The following is a 24,403-nucleotide window of genomic DNA, read 5'->3' as shown; positions in this document are numbered from 1 at the left end:
AAAGGGTCATACATCAGGTCTGACTTCAGCACCAGTATTCTTTCTGCTTAATTATTACTTCTCTCCACCAAAAAAACAATGAAGATAAAAATCAGTAGGCATCTAAATGCATTTAAAGGGGGTAGCTCATATAAACACTGGCATGGTAAGATAGCCTACAACTCCATGAACACAGTTAAATAAATGACCAAAAGTGAGCACACTAGGAATGGGAACACTTACTCAGCTTCGACTGCAACTCTGCATTCATCTCTTCAAAGCTGTCGGCACCAGTCATGAAACTCTCGTAGCATTTTATGGTGTAGTCCAAAAACAACTGATTGGGTTCAGAAGATTTAAAAAACAAAGCCATGATTCTCTATTTAGTTTCACTTTTCTAAGTGGAAATTTAAATTTGAATTAAAAAAATAAAAGGAATACTAAGTAGTTATATGAACTCCTATAAATAAAACACAAACCTAGGGTATATCGTTAATTATGCTGCACAGATTTATTCAGTATGATAGTTCTAATGTGAATAATGAGGATGAAAAGAACACAAATTTGGATAAAGGTGATTTTTAGTAAAAAGTAAAGAAACCATACCTTCAGAATTGTGAGAAGGTCGAATAAGGAAGCTTATTAACAAATATAATTCAACATAGAATGCACGAACAATCATTTTTAGAGATAATGTACCTTATGAAAAATTTAAATAAACTGTTGATCATCTAAGCCCAAGTAAACTGCAGGTCTAGTTGTGAAAACCGGAATCTAATTAATAAAGGCTGTAATTATATTGTAACTTCAGGCTAAAAAGTGGCATGGTTAGGAGAGATCTAAACAGTGGAATACTAGCATTCCTAATATTTATCCAAGAGAAAGTAACACTGTATTTTGCAGTTATGTGTTGTTTTGGTCACTGATGATGAACACTTTGTTAGGAGGTAAGGATGGCTGACCAGAATTTTCCATAGCCTAGATGAAATAAATATCCTTCAAGACAAACCAATTCCCTTTGTGCTGATTCTCTGCTTACTAAGCAACCTTCTCATTACTTGGTTGATATGGAAGGGGAATCCTTAATAGGCAGGATGAGTATTCCTGTAACTGGAAAGGTGTACCACTGATGGGAAATTCATACAGTTCATTCTACTTCAGATGAGTCTCCTATAAATTTGGAAAGAGTGAATCAGTTTCCTTAAGCTTGGTCAATTTTGATTTTGCAGTTTTAAAAAAAAATTAAGTTTCTGGACCCACAAAGCTAGAGAGAAGCTCAGAATATGGTGAAGTCGGATACTTTGATAAATTTCTTTAATTAGAAATGGCACTTTATAGTTTCCAAAGTGCTTCTCTATATATTGTCATCTGAAATAATTAAGCTAAAATAGCAAGATTAACTTTTACTGGTTTAAGCCTTTAGCATGAAAGTCAATAAATTTAATATTTAATAGGTGTTGTAATTGTGTTTGGGTGAAAACTAAGGTATAAATAAATCTAGTACAGCACACATATTGCAACGTGGGAGGAGAATTCTCTCAAAAGTAGGATCAAAGGCTTTCTAGATGCTTCTCCTGCAGGGATCATTGCTGAAGCAGGAAAGGGGCATGGCTATTCTTTGTAAGAAAAAAAAAGCAATGATACCACACCAATCAGTTGATATATCTTTGAACTATTTCCCAGGTAGTAATGAAAGATGAGACCAAAGTTATTTCTACTTTCTTTTTATGACAAATGCTCCAAAGAGTGAAGATTAGAATTAGAGCAGGAAATGGTTTTTCTTTTTAGGGACCTGGCATGGTGACTGGTCTTTTACATATGCTGGGGGACATTAATGTTTAATCTCAATATTATAAATGTATTCCTTGGAGTTAGTGTTTGCTCCATTTGGACATATAAATTTGTGTATTTTAGGAAATAGACTGGAGTTAGTTACACGGTTTAAGCTCCTATAAACTATGGTTTGGGAATCAATTTAGATTATCTGTTTACTTTTACCTCAATCACTTTTGGGAGTGGCAACTCTGATCTAAGTGGCAATATGCCTAACTAAAAAGGCCAAAACAAAACTAACAAACAAAAAACCAAAATGCAATATTCTAAGGCCTAATCTATTATACTTTGTATTGTCAAAGAATTATATTAAAAAATGTTGCCACTATTGATATCTTCATTCTAAAAAATGGGGGAGGAAAAGAAATGTTACATCTATATACATAACAACAACATATTACAATTTAATTCCAATTGCCTTGCATTTTTTACTTAGTTAACATTTTCAAATTTCTGTGCCTAGTTAATTAGGAAATTACAATGTAATTCCAAGAGTAAATATATTGATATATTTTAAAAATCAGTTTTGGAAGTTTTTCAGGAAGCAAAAAGACAAGCTCTACAGAAGAATATATTAATTTCAATAGTGACACATTTAGTTAATAATATCAAGATAACTCTCATGTTTATGGTTATGTAAAGTACCTTATTATGCATAATTCCATCTTCAGTTTCTTCTCCCCAAGGCTGTCCATCATCAAATATAGGGGAGCTTTCTTTCATGGCAGTGTGTAACTAATTAGTACACAAGCAACATATTAAGTTGATTAAGTTTATGAGAAAAACACATCGCTTTCATGTTTTGTCAAATTTGTTTTTAGTGTCATTTTTAGAAGCATTTACCTTATTGCATGACTGAAAGTCTCTTGAGAGGTTATTTTATTGAAACTTAAAATATAATCATTTGATTTTAGTAACTAAATCCTTTAGGACTAAAAAAGGATGGGCTCAGAGGGATCTGGGATAAGCAAGACCCTAGGCCACTTTGACTACTAACCAAAAAGCTAACCTGGAGCTCTTGGACCTCCTTTTCATGCTTCTGAGTAAAGGAGAAAGGGTAACTCGGGTGAAACTCCTATCAGTCAAACACTGTAATAAGGACCTATAATATGCAATGCTCTGTGCTAGGAGGCAGAGTGGGAGTGAGGGAAGAAATAACACTTTATTTATAAAACATTAACAAACTGAATTCAGGAGTAGAGTGAAGGAATAATAAACAATGAACAAATAAAGGCTATTAGGGAACAAATATATCATTTGAATAGGTTAAGAGAAAACAATAATCTCAAGAGATCCTGCAAAAGCATATGATAACCACCAATGATCATTTTTGATAAAAATTAGAAACAGGTGGATAAATTTCAACATAATAAATATTATCTTCTATCTGAATATATGCTAACTGAATGATAAAGCGAAAATATTTCACTGGAAAACAGTGGTAGTAACAGAAAACAATTGAAAACAGTAGTAATAAGGCAATTCAATAAGGGTAGTAAATACAAAAAAACTCCCTTAGTAATAACGTTAGAAATAAAATGAAAAAAACATAAAAAACAAAAAAAGGGAAAAAGCCTGTGCACTGTAGAAACAAAACACACAGAATCTCCTTAATAAAAATGTGTGGACGGATATGAAGAAAACTACAGTTTTACTGAGGGAAAAAAAGATACGAATTAAAGAGAGATTTATCACTTTTCCAAATGACAAGACTAAATATTGTCAAGATGGGAATCTCCCTGCAATATATCTATGAATTCAATGCCATAACAGTAAAAAAAAAAATTACAACAAGATCTCTTTTGGAATTTGAAAAAATAATTTAAAGAGTGAGAGAGAATAGCTAGAAAATTGTGAAAAGCAGTAAGAATCTTCCTTTACGAGATAAAACATATTAGAGAGCTACAAGAATTAGTATGGTCATAATGCATGGATAGGAAAAAAGAAGAGAGAAATAGGTTTAAGAATATATTGGTGACAATTCAAAACTGTGAAGAGGGTAAAGTCTCTGAAATGGTGAAATAGATCATTCCCGACTTTGCCCTGCTTCACAAGAAGAGCAATTAACAACTATTCATGGACAAAGTACCACAGTGAAACCCTAGAACATGGGATTGAGGCTGAAGCACCGCTCTGCACCACAGAGACGGAGAGGGACCACATTAGAAGGATAAGAGGAGTGGCTACACCCTGACCGCACTGCCCCTCCCCCAGGCCTGGCAGCGCTGAGCCAAGAGGGCTCCCTTGAGCCTCTGATTCCTCAAGAGGGAAAAGAGAGCCCAGTGTAGACATCCAGCTCCTCCAGCATTGTGGGTCCCTTCCTGGGAGTTATACTCTGGTCTCGCCTCTCTAGGATTTTGGAGGAATCTTTGAGGCTTGATCACTGGGAATTAGATTGTGATGGAGGGTGGAGGGGCTTACAGTAACCAGCACTTGGATCTTGCCAGACCGAGTTCCAACTTGCATTGCCCAAGAAGTAGTTCCAATAACCAGTGGCTTTGCTCACCTGCAGAGCCAAGACGGTGGTGCAGTCTGACCAGGGAACTTGGTGGGGCACAGGTCTGCCTGATTCAGGACCTCAAACAAAGAGCCTTGGTGGCCCTGGAGCCTGGTCTGCCCCTCTGCCGAGGCAGGAAACTAATACATAGCCCAACCCACTGCTGAGTGTAGCTCCTAGCCCCACCGGACCAGAAGCCTGGCTGGAACACCTGAAAAGCTGCTTAGCCCAGAAACACTAGAGCAAAGAGCCAAGCAGGCAGAGCTGACTGTCCACAGAGCAAAGCCAGTGGCCCCATTTGGACAGGAAACTTGGGACATAAGTTGACTTGAGTCTACACTACAAACAAAGAGCCTGTTGGCCTTGGAGCCTGTTCTGCAAGAGAGCTAATTCATAGCCCCATCTACTGCTGAGTGTAGCTTTTGGCCTTCCCAGACCAGAAAGCCTGGCTGGAGCACCTGGAAAACTGCTTCGCTCAGCAGCATGTGAGCAGAGAACCTGGCCAGCAGGTCTGCTCATCCGCAGAGCCAAGCCAGTAACCCCGTCTGCCAGGGAGTTTGGTGCACAGGTCTGCCTGATTAGCTCCCCAGTAAGAATCCTGCCAGCCTTGGAGCCTGTTCTGTCACCCCGCTAATCCCCTTCCAGACAGGGAAACTAATCCATAGCCCTGCCTACTACTGAATACAGCCTCCAACCTTGCTAACGAAAAAACCTAACTGGATCTCATAAGAATTTCAGTAGCCCACTCTGCAGCCCTGATTACAGTGGTACTTGAGCAAAGAACCTGGCCAGAGGCTCTCTGTCTGCAGAGCCAAGATGGTAGCCCCATTATCCAGGGAGCTTAACACACACTTCTGTCTGATTTTATTCCCCAAGAACCTTGCAAGCTGTGGGGCCTATTTTGCAACCCTAATCCAGCAGGGAAGCTAATTTATAGCCCTGTCCAAAGGTGAATACAGTCTCCAGCGTGACGTGACCAAGAAACCTAACCAGAGCTCCCAGGAATCTGTGCAGCCTACCCTGCAACTCTGAGAGTGGCAGTTAAATGGAGAACCTGGTTGGCAGCCCTATTGTCTGCAGGGCTAGGATGGTGGCCTGCCAGGCAGGGAAACTGGTGCATAGTTCTACCTAATTTGATCCCCAAACAAGAGCTTTGCCGGCCTTGGAGCATCTATGGAGGGACTTCTTGGGCAGGGAAACTAAGTTGTAGCCCTGCCCACTGCTTTTTACAGCTTTTAGCTTGCCTGACCAGGGAAGCTAACGAGAGCATGGGAGAGGCTATTCAGCCCACCCTGAAGCCCTACTTACAGTCGCACTAGAAGAGAGCACAGCCCCTGTTTTTCCCCAAATTCAGAGCAAAACTGGTGGCTCCTTCTGGCCAGAGAATTAGTGCACATTCTTGCCTGATTTGGGATCCCAAACAATGAGCCATGTAGGCTTTGGGGCTATTCTGCTGCTCCGCCAGCACAGGGAAGCTAATTCATAGCTCAGCCTACTGCTGAGTATAGTACCCAGTCCCAATTATCTAGGAAGGCTGAGTAGAGAACCCAGGAAACTATGGAGTCCATCCTATAGCCTTGCTTGAGCAGGGAACCAAGTCAGTAGTCTTATCCAACTCTTCTCAGCCAGTGGTACCACCCCTCACACTCCCAACCTCAGAGCTCAGGCAGCGATCTCACCCAAAAATAGCCTCTAATAAGCAAGCTCTACCTGCCCAAGGATGTTACCAGCTAACATATCCAGAAACACAAACTGAGGTGACTGGTGGAAGAACTGTTTCTGCCAAAGCAAACCTGCGGAGTCTAGGAGAGGAGATTGCTTACTCAAATGCACAGAGACCAACATAAGGAATCAAGGATCGTGAAAAGTCAGATAAACATGACACGACCAAGGGAAGCTAATAAAGCTCCAATACCTGACCCTAAAGAAATGGAGATCTATGAACTAATTCAGAACAATCCTATTAAAGACATTTAGTGAACTATAAGAACACATAGACAACCAAATGAAATTAGGAAAACACATGAACAAAATGAGAAGTTCAACAAAGAAATAGAAAGCATCAAAAAAAAATCAAACAGAAATCATAGAGCTGAGAAAAAGACTGATCTGAAGAATTCAACAGAGAGCTTCAAAATCAGAGTTGACTATACAGAAGAAAAAATCAGTGATCTAGAAGACGAGACATTTGAAATGATCCATTCAGAGGAGCAAAAAGAAAAAAGAGTGAAGAAAGCCTATGGGATATCATTAAAAGAAACAATATCAGCACTATGGGAATCCCAGAAGGAGAAGAGAAAGAAAAATCAATAGAAAGTATATTTAAAGCAATAACGGCTGAAAACTTCCCAAAGCTGGGGAGAAAATGGACATCCGGATCCATGAAGCCCAAAGGAGACCAAAGAGGTTGAACTCAAATAGGGCTACGTTGAAAGACCTTATAATTAAACTGCCCAAAGTCAAAGACAAAGAAAAAATTTTGAAAGCAGTAAGACAAAAGAGAGACGTTACATACAAGGAAATCCTCATAAGACTATTGGTAGAACTCTCAAAAGAAACTTTTCAGGCCAGGAAAGAATGGGATGATATATTCAAAATATTGAAAGAAGAAACTGTCAACCAAGAGTACTATATTTGGCAAAGTTGTCCTTTAGAAATGAATGAGAGTTAAAGACTTTCCTGAATAAACAAAAACTGAGGAAATTCATTGCCACTAGACCCACCTTACAAGAAATGCTAAACAGAGTTCTTTGAGTGGAAGTAAAAGGACATTAATTAAGAATGTAAAAACATATAAAAGTAGGGTAATCTGGTAATGATTAACATACAGTTGAATCGGATTTTCTAATATGGTAATCGTGGTGTGTAATTCATTTACAACTCTGGTTTAATTGTTAAAAAAATGTATTAAAAATAACTGTAACTACAATAATCTGTTATTGCAAACACAATATAAAAACTTTGTAAACTGTAACCTCAATAACCTAAAATGTAAGGGAGAGGAAAATTAAAAGTGTAAAGTTTAGGAAATGGTATCAAAGTTAGGTTGTTATCAGTTTAAAATAAGGCGTTATACGTTTTAAGATAAGTCCTATGGTAACCACATGGGAAAAACATGAAGTTGTTACACAAAAGAACATGATACAGTTGTCAAAGCATACTGATACCCAAAGTCATCAACTACAAAAGACAGCAGGATAAGAATCAAGGAACAATGGATCTACAACACAGTCAGCAAATAATTAACAAAATGGCAATAGTAAGTCCTTATCTGTCAATAATTACTTTAAATGTAAATGGATTAAACTCTCCAACCAAAAGACACAGAATAGCTGAATATGGACAAAAAAACAGGATCACAGTATGCTATAAAAGATTCACTTTAGCTGTAAAGACACAGATAGATTGAGAGTCAAGGGATGGAAAAAGATATTTCAAGCAAATGGTAACCAAAAAAAAAGCACAGGGAGCATATATATATCAGAGAAAATAGACCTTAAACTAAAAATGGTAAGAAGAGACAACAGAGGTCATTATATAATGATAAAGGGGTCACTCCATCAAGAAGCTATAACATTTGTAAATATTTATGCAACAACACTGGAGCACCTAAATATATAAAGTTAATACTAATCGACATAAAGAGAGAAACTAAAATGCTTCTGCACAGAAAAGAAATGATCAACAAAATCAAAGGACAATCTATGGAATGGGAGAAAATATTTGCAAATCATTTATCTGCTAAGGACTTACTATCCAAAAGAGAAGTCATACAACTTAAAAGTAGAAAAAAAATTCAATTAAAAAATGGGCAAAGGACCTGAGTAGACATATTCCCAAAGAAGATATTCAAACGGCCAACAGGTATATGAAAAGGTGCACAACATCACTAATCATTAGGGAAACGCAAATCATAACCACCATGAGATATTGCATCACACCTGTAAGAATGGCTAGCATTGAAAAGATAAGAGGTAACAAATGCGGGCAAGGATGTGGAGAAAAAGGAACCCTTGTGCACTTTTGGTGTGATTTTAAATTGGTACAACCACCGTGGAGAACAGTATGGAGGTTACTTAAGAAATTAAAGGTAGAACTACCATATGATCCAGCAATTCCACTTCTGGGTATGTATCTGAAGGAAAGGAAATCACTATGTCCAAGAGACAGCTGCACTCCTATGTTCATTGCAGCATTATTTATAATAGCCAAGACAGAGAAATACCTAAGTGTCTATTGATGGATGAATGGATAAAGAAAATGTGGTGTGTATATATATAGATATACATACAATGGAATACTCTTCAGCCATAAAAAAGAAGGAAATTCTGCCATTTGTGACAACACGGATGGATCTTGAGGGCAGTACACTGAGCGAAATAAGTCAGACAGAGAAAGACAAATACTGTATGATCTCACTTACATGTGGAAACTTAAAATACAAACCAACAAATAAAGTCATAGAAAAAGAGATCATTATTTTTGGCTACCAGAGGCAGGGGGCTGGGGAATAGGGAAATTGGATGAAGGGGGTCAAAAGGTACAAACTTCCAGTTATAAGATAAATAAGTCCTGGGGATGTAATGTACAACATGATGTACAACGTGATGATAGCTAACATTACTGTTTAGAATATCTGAAAGTTGCTAAGAGAGTAGATCCTAGAATTTCTTATCACAAGGATTTTTTTCTTTTTGGTATCTGTATGAGATGATGGATGTCAACTAAACTCATTGAGGTAAGCATTCTTCAATATTTGTAAGTCAAGTCACTATTCTGTATACCTTAAACTTATACAGTTCTGTATGCCAATTATATCTCAATAAAATGAAAGAAAAAATAAAATGCAAAATAGAAAATACAATAAAAATGAAAAAAAGTGAAGGGAAAAGATGGGTTATTCAATAAATAGTATTAAGATACATGAATGAGTCATTTATAAAATAAAATTTCCTTTTTTTAATGCTAAAATAAACTGTAGATGGTATAAGATTTAAATATAATACAAAGAAGCCATAAAAATACTTGGGAAAAAGTGAAAGAATTTTTTTTAAACATCAGGGAGTAAAGGATGCCATCCTAGGTGTGGCTAAATTTTTAGTATTCTGTTAAGTGGGAAAGATAATTAGAAGAAGTAACCTATGGTCTCTCAATGATTCTCACATTGCTATAGTGTTCAGTTCCACCATCTCAAGCAAACCAAGATAGAAAAGAGGAAATTTCAACCTATGTAATGGACTTGGAGGCCTCTCAAGAGGTCTCTCCTTGACAGAGGCCACGGCAGGTACTTCACAAGCCCCTGTATCACTGTGGAAATGCTATCTCCCAAACATATAACAATGACATAAGCTGCTTAGGCAAACAAGGGTAAAGTGTTCTAGTGACAATAAGGGTATTTGGTGGCGGGAGCAGAGGGGTGGTTTTGCAATGTCCATGGGTATCACTGAGACAAACTGAATACATAAATGTGATGTATAAAGTTCAATAAAACTTGAGTTGTATTAATGAATTATGGTATTGGATTTCTACTTCTATCTTGAGAATTGGTGGTGCTGAGTGTACCAGGATGTCTCCTTGCTGATGGCCAAGAGAATGTCAGGGGGACAGTATTGGTTTAAGGATTCCAGCACTAAATAGGACTGGAAATGCAGAAGCTATAAAACGAAGAGACTACTTCAGACTAGATAAAAATTTACATTTCTGAACAAAAGGAAAAAAAGGGAAAAAATACTTGTACCATATATATAAGAGCTAATTTCCCTAATTCAATTATTTTTGATGTACAAAATGCACATCAACAAAAAGAAAAATGGCAAAAGACATGAATGGGCAGTTATAATAAATGAGAAAAAAGTTCAAGTTTAAAAACAAAAAAATTCAAATACGAAAAAATTATCTACTACGTTTTTGCTTGTCATGTCAATTATTACATAAGCTTAATATACAAGGAATTTAATACATAAAGGTTCAAATTAATAGCAGAAGCAAATAATGAAATATAAAATAGGTCAAAAAAGCACGCACAAGCAAGTTAAAAGAAATATTAATGACAAACCATATAAAACACATAATCTCTTTAATAATGTACGTTTTAAAACAAGCTATTTTTCACCTCCTAAATGGGTAAAGATTTTAAAACAATAAAGCCTTGGGGCCAGCCCCGTGGCCCAGTGGTTAAGTTTGCATGCTCCGCTTCGGTGGCCCAGGGTTTTTTTAGATCCTGGGTCAGGACATGGCACCGCTCATTAGGTCATGCTGAGGCAGTGTCCCACATACCACAACTAGAAGGACCCACAACTAAAATATACAGCTATGTACTTGGGGGACTTGGGGAGAAAAAGCAGAAAAAAAAAAAAAGATTGGCAACACTTGTTAGCTCAGGTGCCAATCTTTAAAAATAAATAAATAAAAAATAAATAAAACAATAATGTCTATGGTGTGGGAAAACAGGTATGCTCATACATTGTTGATTAGCTTTTAACTCGAGGAAAATATGTCAACATGTAACAAGGTTTAAAAAACATACATAATCTGTGCAGCAGAAATGCACAAGGAAATGTGTTGTCTCTGAGTTGTGAAATTATGGGTACATCACTTTCTGTATATGTTTTCCTCTATTTTCCAAAACTTTTTGCAATGAAGATGGATTTTAATTAAAAAAAGGGAAAGAAAACAAATGAATGTTATTGAGGAAATAATTTCCTACTGACTCATCATTTTTTTTGCGCTGTAAAACCCCATGAAATCACACAATCTTCTAGCCAATGTGGTACTTCCTTCCCCTTACCTCTGGAATCATGTATTAACAGTGTGAAGAACTTAAAATCAAATGTGCCTTGAAAAATGAAAACTGACATAGACTTTGAGATAAACGGCAAAAGCAAAATTGGGAGAGAAATAGAAATTATCTTGAAGAAAAAAAAAAAACTTTCCTAGATATACATTTTAAAATGAGAAATCAAATACCTTGATGCAGTCTATCAGCCAAACCAATGCTGCCACAATGTGAGGCCATGTATGAGGGGCCCCTACTGTATACATGGAGCTTTTGGATAATGCAAAAGGATACCTATGAAAAATTAGAAAAAATGAGAAACTTAATATGTTAATTTTGTAAAAATAATGGCTAAGTTAAGCAAGAAGTTACATTAAAAAATTCCATGTATCTACCAAAGTCTTGACTTGTTTAGAAGATATTTATTGAGATCCTATTCTTAGTTATCTTACTCTCAAATGATCTTGTGTATTTTTTGGTTTCTCCTCTGCAGATTACTTTATACATATATCCCCTAAGCTGCAGAACTTGATTTACAACCAGTTTGCTGGACTTCTCTCCTAAAAGATGGTTTGTTCTCTCAAATCCAATGTACCCCAAATAAAGCACATGTATGTACTCCTCTTCCTCGAATCCATTCCTCCCTGTTCACTCTACACAACAGCCCTTTCTGACTTCATCTTCCCATTTTCACCAGGCCTTCAATCCTGTCTTTTTTGCTTTTATAAAATCTGTGGTATCTAGCTCATCCTATCTATTCCTTGTCACTTCAGTAGTTGAGGGCCTTATGATCTATTATCTGTAGTTTGGTAATAACCTCTAAACAGTTGTTTTTTTGCCATTTCAATTTACTGTACACATGTTGCCCACAGTGACCACCTTAAAATACACTATTTTTCTAACCTAAAATCCTTACAATTTTATTGAGTTTGATTTTTCTCTGTGTTCCAAAAATCTCTCTAGCCTAACGAGAAATATAACATACAAACCCAAGATCTTTAAAGATTCTTGGAACCTCTTCTTCAAACTTGGTGTCAGGAAGTTCATACGAAGGGCAGAGGAAGCCATAAAGAAAAGTGAAGATCTTTAGGAAGTCTTTAACAGAAGGAGCTTGTAGGGACTTCATGGACACACTATACGCATAGCCATTTTCTGTAAGAAACTACAAAATTTTTCATGAAATGTCAAATATTTTATAATAGAAAAACGGAAACTATTTAAGAGAACACTTACAACTTAGATTGTTTAAAATGATAAAATACCTCACAGAGTTGTCGAATACACTGCTGAATGAATGCTTTGTCATTAAGTGGTCTTGGGTCCTTGATTTTTTCAGAATTGGAAAATATACCAAATTGACTATTCCGGGATCCATGTCCACTAGTTCTGGAAACATATTTTTAAAAAGTCAGTCAAAACTACTTCCTTCTGTGGTCAAGTCTGAATTATTTCAGGGCAGTTTTATATTTTAACATCAGTGTCAAAACAGTTTAATCCTTTAATTTTTATTTAACTAAACAGAATTCTCTTATTTAAAGCAGAGAAAAAGAGCAAATAATGAAGAGTAAAGTATAAAAGGTGAGAAGAAAAATACACTTGTAGTGCTTTGCATTATTAACACATACACCATCCTCAAAGAATGTGCATTTTGAGTCCACTAGATCTCATGCACTAACCATTCTCCAAGTCTATTCAATAATCTGTCTTTTTACCTTACTATTTACCCCACCAGGATTGCTCCTTCACTCCCAACCCCTTAATTTGACATTATTTCTTGTGGGAAAATTGCCTTTGAGATGTTAAAATAGGTTGGGTGTGCTTTTTCTCATGAAGATTTTTGTGTCATGCAATATTATCTATCTGTTATTTACCACATTGCTACCTTTCAGTCATTAATGGCTACAGTATATATGTTCCATTCCAAACCCCTCCACCCAAACCAAAACCTTATTTGTTTAAATCTTTATAACGGTTCCTTTTGCCTATCTTTGTGGCCCAATTGAGCTAAGCATTGTAGTTTATTAAATATCCTTGGAACAACAATTTTCCTTATTGGACAGCTGCCACAAAACTGAGTTATAATGAACATTGCTATGATATCTCAACTCTGTTCATCAAAACTTCATTTCTCCTTGCCAGTTTGCTTGCTGCTTTCAAGTTCTCTTCTGTCCAGGCTCTAAAAGTTCTTTAGTTTGGGCCCTCTCACTCCACCACCTTGATTGATTAGCTAATTTTCCCCCTGAGAACTTGCTAATTTGAGAACCACTTTCCGACATACTGCTATTACTTAATTTTTAATATTTTTTACCTTAAAAGGAATACATGTATAGACTCACCTCTTAATCTACACAAAATTGCACTTATAGACATCTTTTTAAATCGTAAGAGAATTTCCCAACCAATCAAAATACTGATCATTCAACTTATAGTTTAAGAGCATAGGGTCCAGAACCAGAGTCTGTGGTTTCAAATTCCAGTTGTAAGACATTTAGTAAATTACTTAACCTCCCTGTGCTTCAATTTCTTTATCTATAAAATGGAGACAGTAACAGTATCTACTCATAGGGCAGTTCTGCGGATTGATTAAAAGAGTTAATATAGATAAAGCACTTAAGACAATATCCGGCTTACAAAAATGCTCAGCAAATGTTAGATTTTATAATTATTATCATCAATATCTCCGAAGTTCAGCTCTGAGATGAAAGTTACATTACAAAACTGCCTTAAGATTTCTCATCAACTGAAATGAATACCAGAAACAGTTTAACTTGGTTTCATGGCAAAGACTCTTCATAAGGTAACAAATATTTCACCTCTAAATATTTTCAAAACAACTGAGCAAATATAGATTTGTCTTAAAACAAAGTTAAATTTGTTTTGGTGAGAGAAAAGAATAGCTTCTCAATTTTGGGGTCAAACACTTCTTAAAAAAATCAACTTTACTGAGGTGTAATTTGCTTGGAATAAAATGCACCTGTTTAAAGTGTACAGTTTGATGAGGTTTGACAATGTATACACCTGTGTAATCTTTACCATAATCAAGATATCAAACATTTCCATCATCCCCAAAGTCCTATACACCTTAACAGTCAATCCTTGCCCGACTTCCAGTCCAGGCAACCACTGATCTACTCTAGACACTGGTTCTCAAAGTGTGATTTAGGGGATCTGAGAAGTCAAAACTATTTTCATAGTAAAACTAAGACATCATTTGCCTCTATCATTCTCATTCTTTCATGAGCGTACAGTAGAATTTTCCAGAGGCTAGCTACATGATATTGGAACAGATTGAATTCAGAGACAAAAATGAGAATCTAGCTATCTTGTATTAAGCCAAACATTGAAGACATTCACAAAAATGTAAAACAATGTCTCTCTTCTTACTGAAATAGTTTTGTTTTTGAAAAAAAGTTTTTTAAATTAAAAGCATGTTATTTATGTTAATATGCTCTTTTAAATTGAATTAATATACATTTTAAAATTTTCTCAATTTTAATTTCTAATATGGTTAATATCAATACATATAGCTCATAAAATAAAAGCTCTTTGGTGCCCTTAATATTTAAGAGTATAAAAAAGTCTGGGACTAAAATGTTGGACTCAATGACAGTTCCTCCTATTTTAAAATGCTATGATTCCATAGTATCTGAAAGCTAGGTAGAGAATTTTCAATCAACTATTCACTTGTAACAGTGAAACAGTGGCCTGAATGTGCTGATATATCTCTTAGCACCATCTAAAGTAGATAAAATCATTGTAACCGTTTAAAACAAAGGAAAACTAGATTATAACTTTCTCTTGAAAGGGACAATGCCATCTAATGTCTAGTACTCTGAGAGCATCTAACCCAACACCTGGTTATAAGAATCCCTTCATTAAAACTAATAGAGAATATCATTACCTTTTACCAAATACAGAGACTTTTCTTTCAGATGTGGGTCTGCTTATATTCAACTTTCCAAAGGCTGGTTTCTCTTTGCTTTAAGAAAAGGAGAAAAACAAACTCTTTAAAATAAATGTAAGAAACATTAGTTCAAGAGACTTTTGGAAATATGTTGGAATCAACACTTCTTCCTCATTATCTATAAAAATAATTCAAAATCATGCAAACTTTTAGCAGCAATCATAGGTGTCATAAATGGGATAGGCTAACAAAATAGTATAAGTTATAACGCTAAAGTGCTAAGAAGAAATCAGAAAAAAACCAATCCACATTATCACTTCATTTATCTTAATATGCACATTTATAGATAACTTTAAAGAAAAATTTAAAAATAGATATTTTCAATCCTTGGATGATAGCTACCTTTAAAATTTTTCCTTTTTTTTTTTTAAGATTTTTTTATTTTTTCCTTTTTCTCCCCAAAGCCCCCCGGTACATAGTTGTGTATTCTTCGTTGTGGGTTCTTCTAGTTGTGGCATGTGGGACGCTGCCTCAGCGTGGTCTGATGAGCAGTGCCATGTCCACGCCCAGGATTCGAACTAATGAAACACTGGGCCGCCTGCTGCGGAGTGCGCGAACTTAACCACTCGGCCACGGGGCCAGCCCCTAAAATTTTTCCTTTTAAGGCGTACTCTTTATCAGAATGCAGCTACACTTAAGAACGTACATTATCTAAGTTACAGACCAAAAACATTGACAACGGCAGCCTTCTAGCTTCTAATACAATTCAAGGCATAAATCTTTTGGTGTATGTAATGTGCAACAGTACAAAACATTTCTCTGATTTCAAAGAAAAAATACATAAATATTTCAATTTTCTACAAGTAGCAGAGGTTCATTCACGTAAACCTAAGTAATTTAAGAACAGTTAGCAAGTAACTTGTACTGTGATATTACAGAAGGATTGACATGTAACAGTGGTTTACAAACAGCCTTCTCTTAATCGGAAGAAAATCACTTATAGGGAAAAACTAGTTTATGACAGCGAGTGCTTCTGGACACCTTTTTCCAGTGAATCTTGAGGAAATAGTTTGGAGAAGTGGTGTTCTGTAGTCTGCTACTAAACTGCAGCTTATCATCAGAGCAAATTAATACCCTTGAATGAGAACTTTGCTAGTTGGATACACCTCAGTAAATTGAAAGTTATAACACAGAGCCTGCTCAAACAAGCAGCTCTGGAATAAAAATAAAACAAATGAAAAAGGAGGAAAGTAAGAAGGAAAAAATGCTGAAGGGGAATTAACTGTCCTTTTAGGGGTTGCCTGGTAAAGGACGTGGCTTTGTGAATTTAAGGAACAAATGAGATAAAACATAATGCCTAGTAACACGCCCACTTTTAGCCTTCACTGACTTCAAATTAGGTAGCACTGGGAACAGAAAAGATTCATCATGACATTACTCCTACTACATCTTTGTATTAATACCTTTACAGATTTCTTTGCCCAAGACGATAACGCATAAGGTACTTACGTTTGAGGGGTATGGAGGCCTAGGCCTTGTTTACTGAAGTCCTGGGATCTTAAATCCTGCATAGAGAGGCGGCCAGCACCACCGGTGGAAACTGAACTGCGCTTCATGCTTATGATCTGCATTCATGAATTCAGTATTAAAAAATCTTTCCAGACATAGATGGTACGTTAAGCACCAACTATTATCTTTATCCTCAAAAAGAAAGGCAGCCAAGTTTCATCGTTTCTTCAAGATAATCTTTCCCAGGCTATCTTTACTGGTTCATGAAGGCGACATCTTCATTTGCAAGGAATATCTATTTAACTTCATTTAATGTAGTGGTCTACAGACTGCTTCCACTTTCTCAGACCACCTTCACATCTCATTCCCTTCACATCAACTGAAATCCCTGCCTCCTAGGATACTCACGATTGACAAATCTATTGACCATATCTCACTTCTGCAGTATGAGACACTATACATCCAGCTTTCTCAGGTCCTGCCCTGGCTTCCAGGAAAGTGGACATTTGTGGTTATCCTTTTCCTTCCCTGGGCTCTCCTCTGTATTCTAAACTTATTACACTCTTTCCTCCTTGGTTTGGCCACCTATTTCTTCTCCTTCAATATTCGCTTCTGCATCTATCCAACTTTTCCACTCTCACCTATATGTCCAGTCCCAATCTCCAGTTCAAAGGTGTTTTAAGATGAAGACTTCCAGGTGTACTCCTCAGGCGGCCACTAGGATGTTACACTAGTACCTCCAAGGCAACACACCGGAACAGTTCCTCACCGTGCCCTTCCTCTCCCTGCTCCCACCAATTCTTCCCCCTTTTCTCTCTCCAGTCTCTCTTCTCCTCACCAGTGTCCCCCTAGGCTCTCTCCTTCTCCCTTGGGAAATCACTGCCAGTAGAAATTTATCGACCTCTGGGAAACTAGCGCCTCGCACAGATTCGGCCCCCAGAGGCCTCTCCCAACAGCGGACAATAAAACGTCGTGTCTCTGGGCCCCTAATTCTAAGTCGCTGGAGCCATCGCGTCCTCCCTCCAGAACAGTACTGCTGGAACAAAATTAACCCAAAGTCATTAGTCACCTTTCTTCCAGTTTCCTGACACGACCCAGGGACCGAATTTCTGTAAACCGTGCAACTGCGTGCAAGATAGCACAACAGCCGCCAAAACACCAACTCCTTCCTCCACCCGCCCGCGCCGTTCGAATTTTAAAATCTCCGCCGACGCTGACGTCATTACGCACGTGTGCGCGCGTGCGCAACTCTTATGCGCCGCTCCTCGTCGCCGGAACTCTGCGTATTGGTCGCGCCCTGCCACCTTGCCGGCCCGCTGGCTTCTCCTGGTCAGTGTAAGCGTCCCCTGAGAAGTCTGGTATGACCGCTAATGCTAGCTCTGAAGACCCCAGCGCTCTACGTCGCTGAGGAGCGGGCAGAGCGCTCCAAGTCGCTCTGGGAACGCTTTTTCCGTACAGCAACATGGCCGCGCCCATTGGCTCTTAGAAAAGGGGAAATTTTTTTCCTTTGCCCTGAAAGGATCGTCTTTCATGACCATTTTGTAGGTGGGTGCTTGTTTTCATGATGCAGATCTGGGAAGGCGGCGTGCACTTTTCTGACAAGGTAGGAGGTAGTGAGCGGCAAGGTAGAAATGTGACTGCCGAGTGTGGGCGCAGTTGTAGAGTGCCGTCGGCTTCGGGGATCGCGCCGTGGTGGCCGCCGCCAGGATTCGGGCTCGGAATTTGCTCGCTAGGGTTTCAAGGTCCTCTAGTGGCGGCCCGCGAGAAGCTGGGTGGAATCCAAGTGGGTAGGCGTGGGATGGGTGTGGTGCAGAGAAGCAGGAGAGAGTAGAGGCGCACTAAGCACAGTAGTTTACTTTGCTAGAAGAGGACTCTCTCCCTTCCCTGAGTTTGAACTCAGAGACAAGCACTGCCCAATATACCCGGAGAGTGGTCGGGGTGGGAGAAGAGCCGAGAGCCAAAGTCTGGGTGCCTGGTTCTTGTGGCAGTTGTGCCATTAACTAGAGTTGTGAGTTTGAGCACGGCGCCTTTCCTGAGTTTCAGCCTTCTCTTCTAAATTTCTAGCTCTTGCTAATTACAGGACCTCCTTGTTCCAAGTGGTGACTCTGAAGGGAGGACCAGTACCGGGATTACCACCACCTAGAGCTTTTATTTGAGCAGTTGCTATGTGTCAGGCACTGTGCACAACACTTCATGTAGCTTATCTCATTTAATTCTCTAAACTGCCCTCTGAGATGTCAGAAAAAATGGTGAAATTGAGGTTCCGTGACATCAAATAACTTGTCCATGGTCGTACTGCTAATGCATGGAGTTAGAAATTTGAATGTAAACGCTACCGTTATTAACTGTGCTATTAACCGCTTCTGTATATCTTCCTCTGTCCTCCTCTTAAGTTCTCCTCTACACTGGATTTAGTAAGCACTATCCAGAACTGAAAACTATCTTTTGAAAAAAGATAAAGTTTTGAAAAACCTAGTTGCTGGAGGAGGACTGCTCAGTTACAGATTTGGAGTCTTAACTTTGCCATTTTGCTTCTTTAGTGCTTCTGATGTGCTCTTAAAATTGCGTTTTACTCTGCCTAGACCAACCTTCCTTTTTACCCTTTTAGCACTCCTTTAGTAGCAGTGGTTGAGTAGGGCAATGATACTGGAAAATGGGCTGACTTACTAATGGCAAATATAGTTTGAAAAAACAAGGGCCAACATGCTAACAACTCTTGAAATTCTGTGACCCTGTCTAGGTTTATTTCATTAAAAATGTTGAACTCACATAGGTAATATAGTATTCTTTGCTTTGACAGGACACTCTCACGTTTTAATGATTCGTAGACTTCCTGACTAGGAGGATGTGGACGTAGTGGCTAGATCCAAGGACCAAGCAGGAGGTTATGTGGAGAGCCCAGGAAGATAGGAAGATCAAATTGGGATTCCAGAAATAAGATCAGGTTTTCACCCTCTTTTGCCAAGTTGGCTGAAAATTTTGAATTATCAACCTTGAAATTAAAAGTTTATATTAAAACAGTGCAATTTTCCTTAAGTCATGAATGTTAAATTCTCTTCTGCGTTCGTATCAAGTTTATATACTTGTATATCAAATATGCCTCTCTATATGAAGTATATTTTTATTGAAATATAGGATATTTAAGAACATAGCCTGGAAAGTTGGGTTTTACTTCTAGTCCTTAATTCCCAGAGGTTTTTTTTTTTTTTTTTTTAAGGAAGAGAATGTCTGTGGTTCTCCAGCTGTCACCAGGATGGTTACTGGATCATCTTTCTTTCATTAACAAGATAAACTATCACCTTCACCAGCAACATAAACCCTGTTGCAGTAAAAATGAGCCCACTTTTGTCCATTTTGATTCTCTTCAAATGGATTCTGTGTCCTCTTTTGGAACCTCTGCTACATTTATTGCTTCTGACTCTACCACTAAGCCAGACAATGATGCTGGAGGAAATTGTGAAATGTTCGTACAAAAATACGTTTTTCGACCGGAACTGTTTGATGTCACCAAACCTTATATAACTCCAGCTATTCACAAAGAATGCCAACAAAGGAATGAAAAGGAAGATCTAATGAATGATGTTAAAAAAGAAAACTTCATTTCTACTATTGGAAAGGTAGGAAGTTTTAAGAAATTTTTATTTTTCTACAGAACACAAAAGGAATTTATTATTCCAATATCTCAAATATCTTGTGATTTACTTAGTATAAAGAGTAATCAGTAAAGCATAAGAAGGCTTTAGCATATCCAGTGTAATTTTTAACTCTTTCCTAACATTCTACCATTCTTAGAAGACCATATTTGGGTATTTCAAAAGTAAGCAAATTTGGCTCAAAAGTAAATGCTTTGTAAATTAAGCAAGCAAACAAAACTAAACAACAACTAAAAACCCTTCTGCTTAGGCATTTGTAGTAATTGCATGTTTTTACACTTATTTTTGTTCAAAAATATGCTGCTTTCTCTGCAAAATTCTAATGCAGTTTATAGATTTTTGGTAGATTTTTAGAGACCTGTCTCCTGGGATAAGGTCATGTAATAAAAGTTTGGAAGAAGGGTAATATTTTTGAAAAGTTTCTTGTGATAAAAGTAGAAAGCTAGTATGGAAAATGTATATGTTCTTAAAGTATATATGTTTGTATGTGCACTGGTGCAGTCTTTTAGTAAAATTTTAAGAATACCCTACGGGATCAAATTAATTATGCTTTAAAAATTTTTTATGTCTTTGAAGAGTTCAGAGGTGATTATACAAAGTCCATTTCAGATAGATTATGTAAACGTTTTCTTTGTTAACAGGAATAGGAATAACATTCCCATTAGAGATAGGAATAACATTCATTACTCACCCAACAAATATTTGAGATCTTTGTATGCTGTTGTACATACGGGGATGAAACGAGATAAACACAATCTCTGCCCTCGTGGGTCTTATAAATGAGTGGGGAATAAAGATATTAAATAAGAAAGCATGTTGAGAATTAGAATAAGGGAAGTATTTGAGATAATTTATTACATTGTTATAGGTACCTGAAGTAGCGCTTTTACTATTCTTGTGAATTCCTCTTTTTTTTTTCTTTTCAACAAATATCGTCTGCTATGTGTCAGGCATAGAAAAGAAAATGTATAGTGTTTCTGAGATCTCAGTAAAATGGTGTATAGATAATTTATCATTATTATTACTAATTCAGACAAATAGTAACAAGCATCTGAGATCTCAGTAAAATGGTGTATGGATAATTTATCATTATTATTACTAATTCAGACAAATAGTAACAAGCATTTGTAAAGGACTTTGGAGTTTACTGAGTATGGATATTTTTAAATGTTTAGACTCTTATGTTGGGTTAGTTTCTCATTTTAATATGTAAAAATATAGATGAGCATATGTAAGGAATGTTATCTTGACAAAGCTTACCTTATTTCTGATATACTTAAGCAAGTCATACAATTCGCTTCAACCTTAAGTTCATTCATTTAGTCAGCCAACAAACATTTATTGTTAGCTGCTGGGAGTTTGCCACTGTGTAAGCACGGGTTTCAGCAATAAAAGGTACAAAGTCCCTGCTCTATTTTGCACTCTCTTTCATGTTCTTTTCTTTGGAGTTGTTAGATATAGAACTGTGTTAATATATCTGATTTGTACCTCAGAACAATCATAAAGAGCTATTCAAAGCGCATTGGGATTATTTTTTTGGTGCTCATATATGGAGATCTTCTCTCCTTAGAATTGAAGAAAGTTGAGAATAGTTGTACCATATATATCAACTGATGCATGACACTGGTAACTGTTTAGTATAGTGTCAGTTTCCTTATGTTCCATGGATATCAGTGCTACATTTTGTCATATGGTACTGGTTCTTATTAATAGCAAATAAGGCTGAGGTGACCTTTTATCACCCGTTAAGTTTGTGGTAATAATAATAAAAAAATAATTATTATTATTTGGGAAAGTGTACCTCTTTAGTGCATACCCTTTGCACTGATTTTGACCTCAATAGTTGGTTATCACCTCTTAATGACTGAGATACACAATATGGAAAATGTGATAAAGAAAAAAGAAATACTAATGTATTTCAAAATATCAATACTGTGATAGATGGCAACATAATTTTCTCCCTGTAATTTATTCTTTAGAAACGTAAAAGATGTGTTGTTTTCAATCAAGGTGAATTGGATGCTATGGAGTACCATACAAAGGTAGGGTGTAAAATGTTCTTTGATGACTTTGGAAGATTAATGCAAAGTAGTATAAACGGACAACATAAATAAGGATGTTCTTAAAAATTAAGCAATTATTTTGATCAAGGTTAGAATCTAATAGTGGAGTGATTTATTGTTACTTTTATAGTAATGAACAGTTCAAATGAGTTTTTATTAAAACTTTGTATACTTCTGTTAGTTTTACATATTTAACATAAGTAAACTTATGCTATACTGGTTAAGTTTAGAAATTTTGTAAGTTTTAAAGCCTATTGTCTATAGACAAAACAACTTATTAAGATAGTGGCAGAAGAAAGCATGAATAATGTGAAGGATGTATTTCTAGAATGTAGAGATAAATGAGATCTAGGAGTTAAAGAAATGAAGGGAAACAGAGGGTTCACAAATTTTAAGCTTAACTCTTTAAGGAATACCTTTGATTGATATGGAAAAATTGGGATTGGAATTTGGCTTAGGAAGCATGATAAGTTTAGATGTGTTGAATTAATGTGATGTGGGACATTGGATTTTTTTCTCTCTTTTTTGTGGTAAAATATACATGACAGAAAACTTACCATTTTAAAATGTACAATTCAGTGGCATTAAGTACGTTCACAACATTGTGCCATCATCACCACTGTCTGTCTCCAGAACTTTCTCATCATCCTAAATAGAATTTGTACCCATTAAATGATAACTCCCCATTTCCCTCTTCCCTCAGCCCCTGGTAACCACTATTCTACTTTCTGTCTTTATGAATTTGCCTATTTTATGTATCTCATGTAAGTGGAATCATACAGTATTTATCCTTTTGTATCTGATTTATTTCATTGAGCGTAATGTCTTTAAGGTTCATCCATGCATCAGAATTTCATTCTTTTTTAAGGTTGAATAATATTTCATTGTATGTATATACCGCATTTTGTTTATCCATTCATTTGTTCAAGGACATTTGAGTTCTTTCCACCTTTTGGCCTTTTTGAATAATGTTACTATGAATATTGGTGTACAATACCTATTTGAGTCTCAGCTTTCAGTTCTTTTGGGCATATACCCAGCTGTGCAATTGCTGGATCATGTAGTAACTTTATGTTTGACTTTTTGAAGGACTGCCAGACTGCTTTCTACAGCAGTTGCATTCCCGTTCTGCATTCCCATCGGCAAAGCACAAGGGTTCCCGTTTCTGCACGCTTTCACCAGTACTTGTTATTTTCTATTCTTTTAAATTTTTATAATAGCCTTTCTGATGGGTATGAAGTGGTATTTCATTGTGATTTTCATTAATACATTGGATTTTAAATGTATTGAAGATAGCGGAATACAAAAATGCTACCTTCATTACCAAAAGTCTACTCTATTTTGTTAATTTGCCTATTTCCTGGGAATGCCAATTACAAGATTAAACTGCAGAAATATGTAAAAATCCGGGGTCTGATATTGTATAAGAAAGATTAATAATTTTACTTTTAGATGTTAAATGAAATTAGAGAATAGAATTTCTTGAATTCATGTATATTCAGATTGCTAAATATTTGTGACTGTTAATGATAACTATAAATTATGAAACGTATGCTGCAGAATGGAATCAAACTCTTAAAAAGTCAAAGAGCAGAAGAAATGCAAAATCTACTTTAAGAGCTTTTTTAGCTTCAGTAATGAATTTGAATAAATATAATATACGGCCATTTTATTATCAATTAACAATTTTGTAGAAATTTGAATCTATTTGCTGTAATGTAATGTACAGGAATGAACTGTTAAAAAAGTTGGCATGACGACTGTTAATAGCCAAGATATAGAGGTGACTTTAAAAACATATTAAGGAAAAGCCTGGAGTAGAATTTGCCTTATTATTTTCTGAATCTATCTATCTGTGCCCCTCCCTTCCTTATTTTCTAGTTCATTTATCCATTTATCCATTCTCTCACTCACTAATTAAATTAATTCAGTTTACTTATAGATATTCACTGAATAACAACTGTATATGAGACGCCGTGTCAGCCCTAGGACTTCAGTAGAGTTTAGGACAGATATAGTCCTTCTATCCCAGAACTTCTTATGTTCTTGAGGGACACAATTAAACTCAACTACTATATAGTATAAAAAGCTCTGTCATAGGAGAATTCTAGGATACTATGAGGGCATGTAGAATGGCTGTCCAACCCAGACTTGAGGACAGGGTGTCAAGGAAAGCTTTATGGAGGCAGG

General features: G+C 36.6%; 2 protein-coding genes across 7 annotated transcripts in view; one reads left to right on the top strand and one right to left on the bottom strand.

The window, feature by feature from the left end:
- NDC80 (NDC80 kinetochore complex component) overlaps positions 1 to 17,878 on the bottom strand; it is a 43,855-nt gene extending 25,977 nt beyond the window's left edge. The window contains exons 1-8 of the mRNA XM_001492535.6: positions 17,567 to 17,878; positions 16,498 to 16,613; positions 14,986 to 15,063; positions 12,347 to 12,470; positions 12,074 to 12,246; positions 11,276 to 11,378; positions 2,458 to 2,547; positions 223 to 316 (exon numbers count right to left, since the gene is read on the bottom strand). Coding sequence (XP_001492585.1) covers positions 223 to 316; positions 2,458 to 2,547; positions 11,276 to 11,378; positions 12,074 to 12,246; positions 12,347 to 12,470; positions 14,986 to 15,063; positions 16,498 to 16,604 — 769 coding nt within the window. The 5' untranslated portion in view covers positions 16,605 to 16,613; positions 17,567 to 17,878. The remainder of the gene's footprint in view (positions 1 to 222; positions 317 to 2,457; positions 2,548 to 11,275; positions 11,379 to 12,073; positions 12,247 to 12,346; positions 12,471 to 14,985; positions 15,064 to 16,497; positions 16,614 to 17,566) is intronic.
- Positions 17,745 to 24,403, top strand: part of METTL4 (methyltransferase 4, N6-adenosine) — a 31,692-nt gene continuing 25,033 nt past the window's right edge. Inside the window, exons 1-4 of one of the 6 annotated variants that reach the window (XM_023647546.2) lie at positions 17,745 to 18,042; positions 19,298 to 19,441; positions 19,715 to 20,114; positions 22,130 to 22,192. In XM_023647546.2, the coding sequence (XP_023503314.2) occupies positions 19,722 to 20,114; positions 22,130 to 22,192 (456 nt within the window). In that variant the 5' untranslated portion in view covers positions 17,745 to 18,042; positions 19,298 to 19,441; positions 19,715 to 19,721. Of the gene's footprint in view, positions 18,101 to 19,297; positions 19,442 to 19,714; positions 20,115 to 22,129; positions 22,193 to 24,403 lie in introns of all 6 variants that reach the window. The other 5 variants (XM_070275579.1, XM_023647545.2, XM_005612778.4 and 2 more) reach the window with 5 other exon arrangements.

The sequence above is a fragment of the Equus caballus genome, chromosome 8 (assembly GCF_041296265.1).
Source record: "Equus caballus isolate H_3958 breed thoroughbred chromosome 8, TB-T2T, whole genome shotgun sequence".
Lineage (NCBI taxonomy): Eukaryota > Metazoa > Chordata > Mammalia > Perissodactyla > Equidae > Equus > Equus caballus.
The sequence above is the reverse complement of the archived record's forward strand: the minus strand, read 5'-3'. Positions and strand labels throughout refer to the sequence as shown.